The following is a 19,589-nucleotide window of genomic DNA, read 5'->3' as shown; positions in this document are numbered from 1 at the left end:
GACGACGAGCTCATCCAACTAGTTTGGCTTTTCAGCCCGCTTTTTTTGTTTTTTGCGCACTGTTCCGCCTGACATGATATAACTCGGATACTACCTCCATTATTCCATACTTCCACTTATTATTGGCCGGCAATTGTTTTGTTTTCGCCGAGAAGGAGGTGGAAAGTTTTCTCCTCTTGGGGTTCCACCGCCAGAAGTTGGGCAATTAATAGAAACATTTCGATATGATATAATCATAAGAGCGAGACATTTGATCGAGCCATTTGACCGGTTCGGTCGACTTTTCCAGCATGATCGCGCAATTGCGAAAAAGTGTCAAAATTAATTGCCTACAAAGTGGCTCGATTCGATGCGGTGGTTGGTTGGCTGGCATCGGGTCATTAGCACCACATTCGCCGCTTTGGTGGCAACCGAAAAAGTGGCTATTAATAAAAAAAGGAAATGTAACAAGTTGCGAAATGGTAATTAAGAGTTTACATTGCCAGTTTGTATCCATGGCATTATCTGAATTTTCTTTAGAGAAATTTATATATGCGACTTTGTTAAAAATGCTCATTTTTTTAATAACATATTTTGCTTATTATTATTTAGCAAATTAAACTATTTCGGAAACATTTATATTTCACAGCCTTTAACCTACTAAAAACTTAATTTGCCTTTATAAAAATAATTTGTTTGTCTACAATACTTTTTCAAGATATTTATAGTTACAACAAATATTTATAGTTTAACAACATGCAAAACAACAACATATTATAAAATGAAATAGAGGGTTGTTATTTACAAAAAAGTTTTTAGAACTTTAAAAAATTATTTATACCTAATTAATAGTTTACCGAACACTAGTGGCATTAGACTTTGAACTAAAATTATTTGATAATTAGTTGATTTATTTACAATATTATTTCCAAACTCATTTTTGGGTTTCAACAAATTTCAGCTATGGGAGCGACACTTTACATCTTTTCCAAATTGATATATTTTAGTTACAAAATAGCAACTTTTCCATTAACTCCCTAAAAGTTAACCCATTTCAAAATGTATTTTTATCTTTTCACACAGTAAAGTAATGTAGCGCAAGGCCAGGTGAAAATGTTGAGCACTTCGCACCGCGAATAATATTGGAGATGGCCAACGGCGATGGCGGCAATGCAAACGAAAGCGGCGAAGCCAAATTTGCTTAACCTGTTGGTTGTGCCGCTGTGCTAACGGCCTTTCACTTCGGCCGGAATGGCCTGCCAAGGATTATCCAACCGAAACTCAAAGCCAAAGCCCCGGAAACCGATACATCAGGCGGTTGTCTCCCTCGTCGGCCAACCATTTCCTTTAGCAATAAATTTTCACTTAACTATGTCGATCATCGCCGCATATGCGTACTATATGTGCATATGTGCGACATGCAACATTCATGTGCAACATATAGCCCACCACCACCCCCTTGTTTTTCCACCCCATTCCGGTGGGTGGGTCCTGTGTGTGTGAGTGTGACACAATTTTCCAGTTTGCCAGTTACGCCTCGTAAGTTTAATTGACGGAAGCGCGTTAAAATTGCAGAGCCAAACCAAAAAGTTGAGCTGGGAGAAAAACATGGTTGCGAAAAATCAAAATGAAAACAAAGTGAAAATTTGTGTATGCATTATGCATCTGCATACGCCAGAGTTTCCCGCTTCATTTACCCATATGTAATTGATGACCATATTAAAGAGTTCGATTGGGATTAAGCTTCGGTTTTGACCAGACCAAACGAATCGAATCGGGTTTTCGAAAGAAAGGAAGAAAAGCCTGCTCATGTAACGCTTTTCACACGCTTTTCCTAAATCAAACAAATACCAGTTTTGTATTATGTTGCTTTAGCAATAAATTGCGTTAATCGCTAATTAACGTTGTCTCTGGAATTTTAAAGCACGCAATTGGGTAAAATTGTTGGTCTACGTAACATTAATTCTCCGTTTGTTATATATTGTAAAAAATCAAAGCAATCTGGATTACCAATATTACCAAATTGAACTTCCTTTTACTAAAAATTGTTAAAGTTAGTACTCAACAGATTGTTAAATAATTGTTATGGCATCTATAAATAAATCTAAGCAATTAAGAATATAAAATCCCGTCGTAATAATAGCATTTATGTAATAAAATTTACTTACTTTGCCTTAACTCAAAGCTCTAAATAAAAATGTATATGTCTTGTCTCTCTGAAATTAGTTAATAATAAAATGAAAATGAGAAAATGAATGTATTCAATCTTGTAAACCTTTTTCCTGAAAAATAAACTAATTTTAACTGGGAATTACATTTTCGTGTAAACAAGTTTGCCTTTTTAGTTTAAATTATTAAATATGTTTACTTTCTGTAGTTTTAAAAATTTCAGCTTTAATCTAACCTTCGATTGACTCAGTTTGACTTTAGGGAATTCAGTTTATATCTGATTTCCATGATGTGAGTAAATTGACCTCTTGTCGCAGCAACATCAGCACTTCCTCAATGTCCTTGGAAGTCGGCTTCCCAGCTGCCGATGAATCAATTGCGAAGATTTAAGGATAAACTTGGAGTGTTTCTTGCGAGGAAAACTATTTGCCTTGCTGACATCATCAAAAGTGACCTTGCCACAGGAATCGGAATCGCAATCGGAATCGGCAAGTTGGCTTAAATGTATGTACTATATATGTGTATATGTATATGCAAGTGGCCATAAATCGAGTTCTGACCACAAGTGTAAGTGTGTGTGTGTGTGTGTGCTTTTGAGTGGGGTTAGTTGGGGGCAAAAGTTTCACTTTGGCTAAAACATGGATTTGCCTTTAACGGGGCACGCAGGTGTCGTTGTGGTTGTTGCCACTGTTATTGCGTATTGAAAAGCAAAACACACTATACTACAAGATTCTCGACTTTTGTATGCAGCACGTTTTTATGGCCTCCGAGACTTGGCGATTTTAGTTGTCTGGAAGGAGAGGGAAAAGGGGGTGCATTAATTTATGACCATCAAAAGCGAGTTAGACGATTGAGCATTTCGGATTGCCACTAGAAGTTTGCTGAACTTAGCACAAATCCATGTACCGCACTGTTTTGGCCATTTGGAGACATTTTGGTTTGCTCAGCGGGATGCGACTCAAGTGACTCATGATCGCAATTGACCCAAATAACATGGAAATGTGTGTTACCATTCCAGGGCAGTTGCTTTAAGATTGTTTAACTAGGAGTTATAGAACAATGAGTTATTAAAGTTAAAGTATAGTATGGGTATGAAAATTATGGATAGGGAGTCCGAAAATAGTTAAGGTATTAAATTAAGTTGGTTAAAAAATGGTTAGAAAATGAAGTAGAAAAGACTAAAAAAAAATATATATTTTAATAGAATATTTGGAACAGCACTTTTTACAAGAGTTGTTTTCTATTTGGCACGAATTTTAATTTACTTTTAACATTGTTTTTATGCAAAAGAAAGTCGTATATTTGGCTTTGGTTCTTGTTAATAATTTGTTGAATAATTTATTTAACATTATTTTAATAACACCAGCTCTTGGGAACTCACCATAGCAACCCATGCAGTTTTTTTCAGAGCAATAACGAATGATGCTTAAAGTTATAATAAAAAACTTTAACTCAAAATAAAGCCATTTCGTTTTGGTTTTGACAGGAATGCCTTCAATGACTCAGCTTTTGTTTTCCTTGGATTGAAGATTGTTGATAAATACCTACTAAATAATAGAGCTGTCTGTCCACTTCCGTGCGAATTTCTCAGCGCATTTCCTGTCTTTGGTGGCCGAAGCCTGCACTTCCCATCCGAATTGATTGACGTTTTATTAATGTGGATTAATAATGCAAAATGAAGCATCGAACAATGCCGTTGGCCAATTAATGCAATTATTAATTGGAAAATCGCATAATAAAGAGCATTGAATGACGACTTCGCCCATGACCCGCTATCCATGGATTTTCCCAAGTAAGTAAACGCTTTTCAAAATGTTTTCTTTATGATTTTCTTTTGTTTTTTCTCTTTTGGTTTGCTGTTGTTTTTCTTTTTTTGTTTCGTTTTTGTATAATTCAGATTACATTTTATTGTTAAGAATGAATTGAATTACTTCTGCACTTTTCCGATCTCTGCATCCTCAACTGCGACTTGAACGACTTTTCCAGCTCATTTTTCTTGGATATTCGGAAAATTTTTAGGTTTCACCATTTGATGCTTGCCAGTTTTCTGGTTTCTGTGTTGAATCATAATAATCGTAATAATCATAATGCAGTATGACATAATATATATATATAATCTGTTCCATATATATGCGTGTATATGTATCGAGATTCATATATATATGTGTGTATATATAATTCGATTTACCTAAAAACAATTTACAAATATATAAAAACGAATTCACCTAGTAAACTAAAGCTACATTTGTATGTGTGTGTGTATGTTTGTGAGTGTGAGTTGTGTTAGTTTATAAAAAATGATTTCCTCCCGTTTTTATGCACGTGGTAACACCTTTTCTTTATTCCTGTTTGAAAGCTGATGTTTCCTCTGTTTCTTGTTTTTCCGTTTATGCAACATTCGTGTGCCTCCGCATTTTGTATTTGTTTACAAGCGATCTACATACACAAATAATATATTGGTTTATCTGTTGATTTCAGATTTATTTATCTTCGTGCCCGGACATTAAAAAACTGAATAGTATTGTTTGAAATTAAACATGCTCCGAGTCTAGCTCGCTGAAATCTAAATAACAAAAATCTGCGGACCAATCGATGTTACTCATACGCCACGTTGTACGGTTGGGGAAAGTCTTAAGGCTGATGAAACGATTTCGAAACACTTAGACAGTACAGTGGTTATTAGGTAGGCAATTTAATAAAAAAAGTAGATAAAATAAATATATATATATTAAAATTCATTTGATTAACAATTTATAATCATAAAATGCATTTACTAATTTAAAAGGAAAACTTTTAATACCAAGAGAAATTACCTTCATTTAAAATTGGTTAACTTTTTATTTTAAATTAGTAAAACATATTCAAACTACCGAATACCCACTGTACTCATTCTTTTTAATTACCCTTCTTAGTATTGCTTTTTGTGCACCGTAAAAAATAATGTTTTTATGTAAATATGTGTATGAACGCTGCTATTTTTGCAATAGATCATTTGTAGTTGTCATCGGCAGCTTTTCCTTTTAGCAAGTGTGTGTGTGTGAGTGAGTGTGTCTGAAGTGAAATGTGTGTGTATATGTGCAACAGTCGGCCTAAAGCTACTTAATCATATATATAATATATAATTTGCCTTCTTTTCTTTATAAGTTTTTTGTTTTTGTATAATTAATTTTTTACCTTTTTCGGTTTGCTGTTTTTTTTCAGATTCAGAATTCCCATTTGTCAGTTTATATATTTTGTTCGTTTTATTTCATTTATGTGGGATTTCTGATTTTTTGTTGGTTTCTCTTGTTTTTGTTTTACTGTTTTATATAAATGTAAATATCGTAACATAATATTTATGCCGTATATATGCTAAATTTAAATTTAAATTTACTCATTTTACACCTTGTCGAGTCGCGATCGCCTGTTATTATTTAAAAATTTAACCGTTCTTCTCACTAAAAACTTAGCATACAAATTTAACAATACATATATCATTTGTAGATACATTTATGTTCTTGCCATCGTCCACTCAAACCAACTTAACTTCAATTAATATTATAGATTAACTTTGTGTCGTCGGTTTGTTTAATTAATTTTCTTTATTATGGGTAGTTTTTAACAAAGTTTTTTGTTTTTTTTGGGGATATTCTTGTTTTGAGTTTGAAAGCTGCTCCCTTGCTTTGTATAAATTAAAACTAGTTTTGTATTCTCTATATTGTATATATGGTTTGTATATATATAAAGTACTTTAGGTTTCTTTTTCTTTTTGTTTTTGTTTTTCTTGTAAGGCCAAAAATGTCGAACTTAAATATGTCCAAATCGATCGATTACATTAACATAGATGTTTTGTTTTTGTTTTTCTAAATTTAAATATTGATGTCCTCGTCCCAGTTTTTAAGTTAGCTAGTGTAAATATTTCTCGCACGGATTCAGGTAAAGAATTATCGAGAGAACTTGCGAAATAATGAATTTCTTTCAGTGTGGAATTCGCAAAATGTAATTTATTTGATTTTTTAGTTTTGTTTTATACATTTTATTTATAATTTTCCTTGCTATAATTAATGTTAATTAATAATTATGCCTGCCTGCTGAAATTTCCTCTTGATTAATTACCAAAAAATTATTTTGATTAAGCTTTAAATTTAGTAAAAATGTGGGGCTTTCGGGGGCCAAATGGGGTAATAAGCAAATGGGCGGGGCGGGAAGGGGTTAAGGTTTTTTTTAAGACACACCAATTATCACCTACTATCCAATCTGTTTGTTGTTGTTTCGTTTACTCTAAGTTTTAACTAATTTATGTAATGTAAGCATGTGTGTATATGCGTGTATGTGTGTGTATGCGTGTGTGTGTTGTGTAACGTCTTTGTATAGTCAGTCAGTTATATAATTGTATATATTTAAATGTATCAACCAAAAAAGTTGCCGTTTGCTTGTCTTTATTTATTTTTTGAAGATTTATTACTCGACTTATGTGGCGAGCTCCTTGTTTAATTTTCTGCCAGGATTTGCGGAGGAAGGAGGCGGGGGCGGGGTGAGGGGGGCGTGGCATGCTGTCGGGGTCGGTCCGTCAGTCTGTTTTGGTTTTCATTTTCATATTATTTAACTTTAAGTCTTAGAAACAATAAAAGTTTGTAATTATGCGTAGGATTTCATATCAAAAGTTTTTTGTTTTTCGTTTTATTTCTCTTTATTTTTACTAAACCTTGGAACCGGATTGGGATTTGTCTATCATGTATATATATAGATATATATAGCCCTATATATATATAAATGTGTGTGTATGTACGTAATTATGTTATATTTAAGAAACTAATAAAAAGTTGTTTTTAAACAAAATATTGCATACTTTTATGTGCTTGCTTGAAATTTTCTGGTTTTCTTTCGATTTCTCGCTCACTTTTTAACTGCTAAACTCTCCTATAACTTTTCCTTATGTTTTTCGCTTTCTAATCCTTAATCATCTGTTTCCTCCTCATCGTCTTATGTAAAATGTAAAAACGTAACGGTAAATTGTAAATATATTGTAATTGCATTAATCAATATAATTATAAGAACACATTTTCCGAGATATTCGATTTAGTTGTTTACAAAGAAATATTGTTGTTGGGGGTTTATATAACCGATAAGATATAGTTATACATACATCCTGTAGCTGTATATATAATACACATACTTTAGTTACAACGTAAGGCAAAGACAACCTAGGCGGGATCGGAATCGAAATCGGGATTAACGGGGGTTAACTGAACTGAAGTTTTTTGTTTTTCTTGGGGGATCATAAGTTCTAAAATTTAGTTATGCAGTGTAGAGAATTTCGCGCGGTTTTTAAGTACTTAGTCGATCTGATCTGCTCGGGTTTTTCGGATATGAAAAGTTGGGTAGTTACATACACATATAGTATAACCTCGAAAATCAGAGTTTGATGCCCCTTGCTCGAAATGCAATCGTTATCGGTTTCGGTTTCGTTTTCGGTTCTCTACGAAGCAAAAGTCTTAACTGAGTTAACAATATTTTTGAAATATTTTCCCTTCCCTTTTTGCGTCATCCGCTCTGTCATATATAATATATATATGTATATAGATAGAGTTCTTTTTTGTTTTTTAAGTGAGTCCTTGGCGAGGATCACATCCTTGGTTGTATGCTAGCTTAAATCATGATAAAGTTCTTGTATTCCTGCAGCCCGTGTGCAGTGTGTGTTTACTCAAATAATTATTATTGTTGCCGCTTCCTGCCGCATCCTCAGTCCTCGAGCAGCGTTGGCTGCTGGCCGGCAGGTGGCGCCACCGGCGGCAGGACACACCCGGCGGCAGCCGCTTCCTCGGCAACCTCGTCCGCGCTCGTCTCCAGGAACGGAGTCGCCTGCTCTTGTTATGTCAGGTCCTGCTGCGAATCTATCGAGAACAGCTCCTTGTACAGCGCCGGGAAAACGACGTTCGGGTGCTGCAGCTTGAACTTGCTCAGCGATTCCATGTGCAAGATGGAAATGTCGCTGAAAAATTAAATTGGAAGTTGGTTATTATTAACACAAATAGTATTTCGGATATTTAGAGATATTCTTATTCTTATATGGTAGGTGTTCAAATTGACTTGAAGAAGGAAGAACTTTAATACATACATAAGGAATACTAGTTCTTCTTATAAACCTTTATATGCTATCTTTTGGATAAATGCTTTCTTTTCTTATGAAATCTAACAGAGATGTTTATTTTTAATAAAGGATTATAAGGTAAAGTATTTTTTTTTTTTATTTATTGATCCAAATCGAAATATCGTTTCGAGTTTTTTAAATAAATTGAGCTGCTTATTAGTTATCTAGTGAGTTTTTAAAAAATGCTGAAATTATTTTATTTTCATTTCTAGTTTTTAAGATTTTGAAGAAGTCTGTGTACATGTTAACAATTGAATTAATTTTATAAATATTCTGAAAACCAAGTAATTCACTATTTTTTTGTTAAGTAGGGCTAAGTCAATAATCAATAGATTAGCCCTTTTTTTTATCCCTGATTGACCTACCGGAAATTGGGTATGTTGTTCAGCAGTGTGTCCAGCACGGTGACATCGCCCTTGAGCGGCGCATGATTCGTTTCCAGCTCCTGCCGGATCGCATTCATGCTCAGATTGAAAAGCCTCTGTATTTCCGTATTTCCACGCACTCCATTGCGTTCTAATAAGGAAATAAGTTGATTAAAAGGTTGGGTAAATATAATAAAAGTATATCTTACCTGGCCAGAGCAGCACTAAGCTCTGATACAGCGCCAGTTCGGTTTCAGTCAGTTTGAGTTCGGCTATCGACTTGGCCGTTTGGAAGATGCGCGACACGAGACGCATCTCCTCCGAGTCGGATGTGTAGAATGCCTCCTGGGGCAGCATCACATCGCCGTAGAGAACCGCGTTCTGTGAGAGATCTAGCAGTCTGGACATGCGAACAATCGCCAGCTCAAAGGAGCCCGTCTTCAGCAATAATATCTAAAATAAAATAAAGGTATTTATTAACAATGTATTTAGTTATATAAATTATATAATTATTATTATATAGTAGTTACTCACCTGATCGTCCTGACTGAGGCGCATGAATCCCGGTATTAGCTTTGCAAATTCGATTATGTTCTGTATCATTTGTGTAAGCTTCTCGGCGCAGTCCAGCCAAAGTTCCTCTTGGCCCAGATTCTTGTAGTAGAGAATGCGCGACACATCCTACACAGCGAGAAATTAAATGAAAGTCTTTATTATTTCTGGCATACTTTTGGGGTAATTCGATAATTACTCACCGGCTGCTTTCGGAACATGTCGTGCACAGCTTCCAGTTTGGTATTTGTGTTTGCATGCGCCTCCGCCAGCGTCTTGATCAGCACATCGTTGATATCGCCATCCGCTAAAGGGATATAGGAATATATTATAGATTATACATACATTTATGAATAAGATTTTAATAAAAATAAACAAATTATTTTTAAATGAATACTGAATATGAATTTAAATACATATATTAATATTTTAAAGGTTCTTATGCCACATTTGTGTACATCCTTAAAAAATCATTTTTAAAAACAATATGACATTGAACAATCCAAATATGTATTCATTTATATTAGTAATAATTTATTATTAGAAATTCTTTGACAGAGTTTTTTATAATATACTCTAAGTCCAAATATCTTTAAGCCCATTTTTACTAAAGGAGTAATTTTTCTAAATTACTATACACAGATAAACGTATTAAAAACAAATCAGATATTAGTCCCTTTTTAAGAACTTCTAGGCGGATCAGTGTTTTTGGTTTAGTAAAATACAGGTATATCAATATGGTCGAGGTGTTAGTTCATAATGTCAATGTCCTTGCCTAATAAATCCCGTATTGATTTGGTGGAAAGTCTAATCTGAAGCTTTTTGACTAATAGTAATTAATGTCCAAATTCCCTAATCGGGTAATTAAGTGAAATTTTTTGGGGTAATCCTCGAAAACTCACCGTGACTAATAAATTCGGGATCGATTATTGTACTGCGCGGCTCGTAGGTGGTGCTGTCCACGTAGTCCGCCGAGATGTCGTACTGCATGGTCTGCTGTGGCGTCACGGAGGCCGAGTAGCCGTAGGGACTGCCGTAGCCCACCTCGTTGTTCGAATAGCCGCCGCTGTAGCTGAGTGACAAGAAGGGCATTACGGGTCGGTATCATCGATGGCAATTAAGGGAGAGAAGAGCAAAGGAAATTGGGGAAAATGAAGATCAAAGTCAAATGGGGGAAAATAGATTGATTCCTTTCGGATCATCAAGGGGGTAATCAACATATCGATTATATCCGTTATACTGCACCTATTGTAGTTGTTGTGATGCAGCTGATCGCTGCTAGAGGGCGTCTGTGTATCGTAAACGGAACTGTCCGGTGCCGCATCGCTTTGGGCCCTCATTTGGGCCCGGTGGAAGCGCACCTCGTCCTCGACCTTCTCGCGCTGCTTCTTGGACATCCTGCCGAACTTTACAGCTGCAAAGGGGGTGTGGCGAAGAGGGGGCGGGATTAATACATTAATGCAGTGCGGTTATTATCATTGGCATCCGGAGATAAGTCAGGAAAATAAATTGGGCTAATAAAATAAATTTGAAAACTTAAAGCCAATATGGTGATTATAATATTAGTTTTCCCAAAATATAACTTAATAAGTTAAACCTATGTCTTAAGGATCATATAATAAGAAATATCGATTTAAGACTCACAAATATAAAAATATCTTGATATATGCTACCAATGAAACTAAGATTAATATTTATAAGTGTTAAACCAAAAATAAAAAAAAAAATAAAAAAAAACAACGAAATAAATTAAATTTTCAGTTTCTTTAATATGTTTTAAAATTAAAAATCAATTCATTAAGAAACTTTAAATATTTTTGAAGCCCAAATTTAAGCTTACTAAAATTAAAAATTTAAAATGTGACACGAACTATATTTACTACAGACCGCTTATTATCAACCAAATTAAATAACCAATTTAAAAATTAAGTATTATTTCATTAATTCAGTTTAGTTTCCTGAAAAAAGTTCCCAGGATGCTTCGGCTAACACTTGCTACAGACCATCACGACTCATTCCCAGTTTTAGGCACTTTTGCAGTCTACAGTATTGACAGCGGTTGCGATTAACGCGGTCCACCACACATTGCTTGTTGCGCGGACACTGGTAGTTCACCACGGAGCTCTGCGACCTCCGGAAGAAGCCCTTGCAGCCCTCGCAGGTGATCACGCCGTAGTGCACGCCGGATGACTTGTCGCCGCAGACTTTGCATGGAATTATCTCAATTTGAGCTGCAAAAAAGAGGGGAAACAATGGGTTATAGCAGTGAGTCAGCATCAATTAAATATGTGAATATAAAAACCATTATTAGCATAGATTGGTAAAACATAATATTTATTCAAAAGCTAAGAATCAAAGAATATATTTTATATTTTTAAGCGTTTATGTTTATGTGTTCTGTATGAAAACTGGATTTATAAAGTATCTTTTTATTATTTTCTATGCTCTTATTATTTCTCATAGTATTTTGCAGATATGTGTAAACAGAACTAAAATACAACTTGCATCTTAAAGTTAAGAGCCCCAAGTAATTTCAGATCGAAAACGCCCCGCAATTACAATCGAGGGATTTTCCGATGCCAGCCTATCCATTGTCGGAGTTCAGACAAAGCCACTTCGACCCCAGAGAACTATTGCGCAATATTGTAATGCATTATCCATGCGGCACAATGCAGGCGGTACCTTAAGCCACTTGTCTGCCCAGACAATAAAGAATATATAGGCTGTGCAAAAGGGAGGGGGGATTTGCAGAGGGGAGAAAGAGGAAGAGAGGAGATAGTGCGACAGCTGTTCGGGTTTCCCTTGCAATCCGCAATCCTTTCAGCGGTGATGCAATTTCCTGATCAACAGCAGTGCATCGCATCGCATCGCTGAGAACTGGTTCACTGAGAGAATTAAAATTTGCCCCAATTTACACTGGTGAGCAAAACTGTATTTTTTTTAACTGCCTGTATCTTTTTGCCGTTTTTTTTACGAATTTCTGAACAGTTCTTTGATAAAGCAAATAAATGAAAGAAAATGATCATTGTTATTTATTTCATTTCTTTTACATATGTACATATGTCCATATTAATTATTTTCTCAGAAAATATTTTTGTACACTGTTGATCAAGACTTTAGTTTAATATTCATGGATGCAATAATAAAATATATAAACTCCATTGCATGACATATGTATATTAATCTACTTCACAATAACATAGTATTGTTTTTCTTTATTTTAAACAGAAAAAAAACGCCACAAAATTAAGGTAACCAGAGCAGAAACTACTGCACTTATCCCAGAAGTCTGGGGTGAAGTCCCCAAAACTTTTGCAGCCCAGTGTTGGACTTAAAAGCCAGTGCGAAAGAGCGAGTGAGCCAGAAGGAGCGAGGGAGAGAGGACGAGCGGGCAGATTGGTCTCGTCTGGCGGCGGTATTGTGTAATCTAGGCGCTTTGCCTGCCGTATTTGTATTTGTATTTACCCACGAGGATGAAAGATGCGCGCTGAACCGAACGCACACAAACACAGACGCAGCAGCAGCAGAATCCGCAGTGGCAGCGCTGCTGGCAGCGACACCGACGCACTATGGGGCAAATGACCAGTTTTTGTGACATTAATTAATAACTTGAAAACTAATCAACATTTTTGGGATCTGTTTTTTGATTCGAGTTAATAATAAAATAAGGCATGTATTTTAAGAAAAATAGGCGTGGCTCCGCCCATTTTTTAGTTAAAAAAATTTTTTTTTAATGAATAATATTAAAAAAAAATTTTTTTTTTATTTTCTAACTAGAATTATTAAACAAAACAACTAAAAAAAAAATTCGTTGTCCTAACTTTTTTTAAATAATTATATCGACTTTTTTTGTATTTTAAGGAACACTTTTTAAGACCCTGTAACAAAAAAGTATAAAACTTTACTTTTAGTTAATATGTTTATGTTTTTCTGACTTATTTTTTATGGTCCACTTGGTTCTTAGCGTTTTTTATAGTAACAAATGTTTGCGAGCTTAGCCAAGTGCCATGTCTTCTCTCAAACTGTGTTAAACTTCTATTGCTAGGTTAGCACCTTAAAAGTTAAATTTTGAAGAAAGTGCGCAAAAGTGCACTTTTATATTAACTGAGTATAAGGAGAATTGATCACTCTACAAAATAAAACAAGTTTTAGAGCTGGACTCCGCTGGACTCACTTTGTTGCTCCATTTAAAAACAAAAATGTAAGACTACGTTTCAATTTTTTGAGGTTAGAACTTACACAAGATTATAGGGACGCCACAATCAATTTTTATAATTTAAGCTCACAAACACATAATCCAAACCATTCTGAATCGACTTCCATTCACACATTTTACAAAAATTGGTTTTAAATGCGCTTTTTAAACATTTTAAAGTTTGAACAAATACAAACGATTTTACAGCATGTGCTTCTGTTAAAAAACAGCTGACTTTGACAGCTGATATCTTAACAGTGGTGCGGTCTGTTAAAATTTTAAGTACGTAACATTTTACCTCAATGTTATCTTAACTCATTGCGATTAAAAAAAAAATTTTTTAACGACTTTTAAAAAATGGGTTTCGGCCACCAAATGTGGGCAAATGCCCCATAGTGCGACGGCGGCAGCGAGCGGGAGCACAATCAAAACACAACAGAAAGCAACACCAACACAAGCGCAGCTTGAAAAATGTGCCAAGCGCTGCCGCTTTTTTCGGATCGGAGAAATGTGTGACAGATGATGAGTGAGTGAGTGAGTAACCCGACTTGCTTTGTGTGAGTGAGTGACTGAATGTTTTTTCAAGTGTCAATGAACTTTTCCCACACGGCAATATCTCACACACACACACTGATGCCACCAGCATTCTCGGCGAGCGAAGAAAAAGAAAACAAAAACAAAATCGAAAAGAAAGTTCTCTGCTCCCTCGCTCTTTTTGGGGGGCTTCTCTTAAGACCGAAGAGAGCGGCTCTCTTTTATTGCAAGTCAGCGGGCAGACAGATATTCAATTATGCTAGAATGTGTGTCGTCATCAGTGGAAAAGGGGGATTTTGAAGGGGGGTTTTAAGGGGTTCTTGGGCTTACTTAAGCCGCCTTAAACTTTTTATCGTTCTTGGGCATTACGAAATACTCGAAATACTTGCACGGAAAATGCAGTATTTGTAATGCCTTTCGCCCGAAAACATATAAATCTTTATCTGAAGTACCGGAATGTGCGTGTTTATGGGTCTTCAGACAGATAACTCGGGGGTAACTGCACTAAAGAGAGAAGCGAAAAGAGAGAGGGGCTCATTTACCGTTATGACAAGTAAAAGCTTCAAACTTTACAGGCCATTCCCACTCATTTGTATGCAGTTCAGGAAATCGATAAGTCAAGCGATAGCACTTACACATGTACTTTTAAAGGAGAAATTAGGCTTTTTTTCCCTAAAAGTATTTTTAAGTTTTCGGTTTGGAATAGTACCTTTATATATAATTTAAAATACGAACTTAAGAAAAAAGTTTACAAAGACGTTTATGATCATACAAATTATTTACCAAAATGTTCCTGTAATAGTATTTTGCAGTTTTACAATTTAACCGTAAATAACTAGAAAAACCGGAATGGGCTATAAATAATTTTTATTGTACTGAATTGTGTTAAGATCTCTTGTTGATGCCCGTTAAAAATACATATAAGTATTATTAGAACCCAAAACGTCTGGCAAAAAACTTACATGGTAACAAGTTTTCGTAGGGTAATTAACTTTTAACCAACGCACATTTTCGCCCCCATTTTGGGTTAACAAATAGCAGGCGCAAATATTTACTTAATACCCGGTGCGGAAAAGTGTGTCATGAAATACATTTTATTGTCTTTTTTGGCATTTTTGGCGCTGTGTACTTTGACAGCGTGAAAACAAAATTTATGACATACTTTTCTCGAAACGAAGGCAAATATTTGGTGAAATTGTTTGCTTATCAGAGGTAAAAGGCAGGAATAAAAAGCTGAATTTAGTGTACGCAAACATAAATAATAAATGCAAAAGATATTCGATAAATTTTTAATTAACTTCGATCGCTATTTATTAAATGTTTTCGAGTGGCACGAACGCCTTTGCTCAATGAAAACGCATCCATTCAATTATTAGGTAATTCCACATCATCACGTACACGCACCGTTGTCGGTTAAAAACAAGTTACACTCAATCAACTAAAAAAAAACGACTGCATTTTGTGGTTGATCGAACAACAAGTTTTCCACGCCTCTATTCGGCCTATAAGAAAATTAATTGCTGTCCAAAAGCGGCTTAATAAAATATATTCTGAATGGCCAACGCCAACAGACGTGAAAAACAGAGCGATGCGGAAACCCGCCCAAATATTTTGCATATGCAATTTATTTGCACTGGCCCACGGCTTTCTTTTTTGCCCTGCTTTTGCTGGGTGCAGCAATAACCAGAAGTCAGAATTAATATGTTCTTCTTTATTGCGAATGCATGCCCGCAAAAAAATGCAGTTCACCAAGAAGCAGCCGAAAGCGAGTAAAAAATGTAAAAAGTGTAAAAAGCAACTCGCACATGAATGTGTGCACACTTGCATACGAAAATTAATATGCAACGACATGTGCTAACGAAAAAAAGAGAAACATGAAAACCCGCCGGTAGGGCATCCATGGGCGGCAGACGGGGGGCGCCCGCCGCAGGGGCGGGGCTGCTGCATATGAATTGCAGTTTTTGGCACTGCGGCGAACGGCAAAGTCAAATAAAAATAAAAAAAAACAATAACACAGCGCCAAACTATAGCAATGATATAAAAAAATACATTCATGATACCTCGCAAACAGTCTGACTAAGTACGGTGAAAACTTATTAAAAAAGTGCTATAATATATTTTAAAAATCTCTACAATATAAAATGTAACAAAAATGTGGCATGACGATGAAATTAATCTTGTCTCTTTTACCATGGCCTAAAAAAATAATAGTTTGCAATTTAATTCAGTTTTATTTTAAGCCTAATGGACCTGCGCCAATAGGTAGGCAATATATTCTGTTTAATGTATAACAGACTTGATACATTTTGAAAGAGAGTTCAGTGTAGACAAAAACGGCGTATAGTTGCTACATTTGTTAAATATTTCTGAGAGGTTTTTTAATACTATTTTAAATTTTATAGTTCATAATTAAGGAAATGTGCTTACTTAACATTTTTTTTTGAGAAGTTTTAGAGTGATTTTTTTTATTGTACTGTATTTTTTGTTATTTTGAGACCACTGTTCTGAGGCAAAGAGTAAAGTCATTTTTGTGTTGCCCATGTGGCAGCGAAGGCGACGCCGCTGCAACTGCGATTGCTGTTGGTGTAGCTGTTGCAGCTGTTGTTGTTGTTGCTGCCGCTGCGACTATTGCACAAGTTGCTCGTTCGCCAAAGCAGCGACGCCGGCGGCGACGTCGACTGAGGCACGAGCGCGCAGCGTCGGCAATTCGCAATTCGCAACTCGCATTCGCAGCGGCAAAAAGCAGCTTCGTAAGTGGGTCAGCAAGCTGTGGGGTCAATGCACCAGCCGACTGCCTTGTGGCCAAAAGAGAGCCCCAAAGAGAGCGAAGAGAGCAGTGCGGCGCTCTCTTCTCTGCGACTGTCGTGTTTCATTCTTTTGCCGCCAAGCAAATGCTAATAGAAAACTGGTTTCCAGCTTTCACAAAAAAAAAAAAAATATACAAAAAAGTGTGGAGGGGCGGTGGGGCCAAGGGGGGAGGGGTCTTTTAGCCGGCTGTGCGAAACGCCGTTATAAAGAAAGAGCATTAGCATTAGCATGCTGGCTACGTAATTTCTCGCTTTCTTTTCGGCCAGCTCATTGTTGTTATTTTCCCCCTTTTGCATATTTTGCAAAGCCGTTAGAATTTCGTAAGGTTGAGAATTCATTCATCTCGAAATATACATAATTTGGTCTACGGCTATGAACTTTTTTTGGCTAACGGTTCGCTACGATTCGGTTCTTTTTTTGGCCACATGATGAAGACGTTGGCTTGGCATTTTTGTAATGTTTACATTTCGCACTCGCTCGCTCCTTCCCTTTCTTCCTATTGCCCTCTCTGTCGCACTGCCGGCGTACGTGACGCGCTCGTTCTTTTGTTGCCAACAAAAGAATTTCTCATATACAAATTTTTGACTGGGCCCACAAGTTTATTGACCCACGGGATGGCAAGTAAAGAAAAAAAAAACCGAGGAGGCAGCGCAAGAATTTGCCATTTTCAGTCGATTTAATGAAATGCTAAGCATTTTCACCAAATGATGTAATTTCTCCTCGTAATCCGATCGCTTTCTATACGCGATTCATACAAAGTATTGATGAGAATGCCCGAAAATGTATACGTACACCTCAATTAGTCAGGTCGGCGTACACATGACGTATGCGCAATTTATTATATTGTTTCCCAAACATCACGTATACGCCACTTCACGTGATGATGGCAGCCGAGAACAATTGGGAAATATATCAGGGGAGAGCGGCTTAATATACTGGTTTTCTTCGAAATGATTCATGTTTTTGTGGAAATTTCCTTGTAACGCGTAGATTTAGATTTACAGCCAATTATTAGTTGAGTTCGACAGAGCAAAGTTATTGGCACTTCTATATTAATTCTGATATAAGTTTGCACTGTGGAACAGGTTAAACAGATTAAATATTGCTTATTTACAAATATTTACAGTAATTATAAATTCGATTGAATGGGAATTATAAATCATGATTTAAATTTCAAAAGCAATTTACTGAAAGCTCTATAAATTCCTTTAGATTTTACTTATATGGTTTTTAATATGTAAACATGCTTACAATTAATTTGATTACTAAGGAAAACAACAAGTAACGTTAGAATCATTTGGAATATTCTCAAAACAATATTCTCAACCAGGAGTTTGCCATGAGTAAATGCATATTTATGTGTTTGACATCGATGTGCCCCCAACCCGAGGAAAAATGCCGAACCGCGTGGCAGCATAAAAAGTAGGCCTACGGCATTATTTATGCACGCTTCAAATGCACCAGCAATGCTGCAGCATAAATGAAACTCGACAATAAAATGGAAAAACACATGGAAAATACCTTGAAAACCTCAAAAGCCGCACAGCCAAAGCTCGTAAACTGACTTCTTTTGGTTTCTGATTGTTTTTCCTTTGGGTTTGCGCAACAAATGCACTTAAGTAGCCAATTATTTATGGTATTTAAGTGTTTTGACTAAAGCATCAACCGAAAAGAACTCGACATCAACTTTTGCCGTTTGCCGTTTGCCGTTTGCCGTTTGCAGCTTGCAATTTGGCCAAAACAAGAATTTTCAAGTTGAGCCAGACCAAGACAGACTCAAAAAAAATCGCACACAAATGCATATGAAAAATGCAATCTGTGTGGGGGAAAAAAGAGTTCTTGAAGAAAATCCATTCATAGTGGTCGTTGGGTTGATGGAAACCAGGCAAACTCGTTTTTCCACCATTAATTAAAATTGTTTTTTATTTTTTCTGTGTTTTTTGTTTTTTATTTCGGTTGAAATGTCTGCAAAATTAACAACAACAACAACAATAATAAAACCAACAGCGACTGCAGTTTGCTACTGAAAAAAGCAGAAGAAAAACCCGAAAGAGCAAGCGAGAGGGGGAGAGCGGGGGCGGTGGGCGAGCGAGGGAGATAAAGTGCTCTATCCGCCCTGTTGGCTGTACTGCCGCTGGCGTCATGCAAATTGTAATCAACAAACAACAAAATTTTCTGTAGAGTTGAAAACTATACTGCAGGCACAGTGAGCACTCGCCTTGAGCGTAAAAAACGGATAATTAAAAAAATTCAAAGGAACCCATTATAAGGATTAGATTCTTTACCCTAAAAAAAATAAACAAAATGTCATAAATTTATAATAAAAATACTTATACTTGTAAAATAACATTTTAACTATTTTAACTTCAGCTTAATGGTTACATAGTTAACCATTGTTTTTGTGTTCTTATTAATATCATTCCTTCAATTGCAAAGTTTTCTATAAATCTTTTTAGATTAGTTAGATTTGTCATGGAAGGTACTTGGTACATAATCTTATATCTAATCTCATCAAACGTTTAATGTAAGAATATGCTGATAAATAAACAAAACATAAGCAATCAGTGAAATCAATGATATAATGGAACCAGTTCTTAAAAATACCAGTTTTCTTTCTATGCAAAAAATGCTCAAAGTGTAAATTATTCGTGTAAATAATACATCAACCCAAGAAGTGGATACGTTTTTAATTACGTATATGAGGGTAGCTCCGTCGAAATGAAGTTAACGCTTTTGGTGGCCCAAAGTACGTCCACTGTACACAGTTGTTGGACCAGCAACAACAACAACATCAGAAAACATTCATTTTGTTTTTCCACTTTTCGCTGCCAACTTCACCGTCGCCCCCCTTGCGCCT

At 35.8% G+C, this 19,589-nt stretch overlaps 1 protein-coding gene and 1 long non-coding RNA gene across 4 annotated transcripts in view; one reads left to right on the top strand and one right to left on the bottom strand.

The window, feature by feature from the left end:
• Nucleotides 1-7,795: 7,795 nt before the first annotated feature.
• LOC108096687 (probable nuclear hormone receptor HR3) overlaps nt 7,796-19,589 on the bottom strand; it is a 30,140-nt gene continuing 18,346 nt past the window's right edge. For 2 of the 3 annotated variants that reach the window (XM_017198489.2, XM_017198491.2), the window contains exons 2-9: nt 11,199-11,426; nt 10,441-10,609; nt 10,098-10,267; nt 9,399-9,502; nt 9,178-9,324; nt 8,853-9,096; nt 8,644-8,794; nt 7,796-8,119 (exon numbers count right to left, since the gene is read on the bottom strand). In XM_017198489.2, the coding sequence (XP_017053978.1) occupies nt 7,999-8,119; nt 8,644-8,794; nt 8,853-9,096; nt 9,178-9,324; nt 9,399-9,502; nt 10,098-10,267; nt 10,441-10,609; nt 11,199-11,426 (1,334 nt within the window). In that variant the 3' untranslated portion in view covers nt 7,796-7,998. The remainder of the gene's footprint in view (nt 8,120-8,643; nt 8,795-8,852; nt 9,097-9,177; nt 9,325-9,398; nt 9,503-10,097; nt 10,268-10,440; nt 10,610-11,198; nt 11,427-19,589) is intronic. The other variant, XM_017198490.2, reaches the window with a different exon arrangement.
• LOC108096690 lies at nt 8,026-8,361 on the top strand. Its single transcript, XR_001771727.1, has 2 exons — nt 8,026-8,138; nt 8,204-8,361. It is a non-coding gene; the product is annotated as an uncharacterized LOC108096690 (long non-coding RNA).

This window comes from Drosophila ficusphila, unplaced genomic scaffold (assembly GCF_018152265.1).
Source record: "Drosophila ficusphila isolate 14025-0441.05 unplaced genomic scaffold, ASM1815226v1 contig_414, whole genome shotgun sequence".
In the NCBI taxonomy this organism is placed as follows: Eukaryota; Metazoa; Arthropoda; class Insecta; order Diptera; family Drosophilidae; genus Drosophila; species Drosophila ficusphila.
This window is presented reverse-complemented; position numbering and strand designations above follow the sequence as displayed.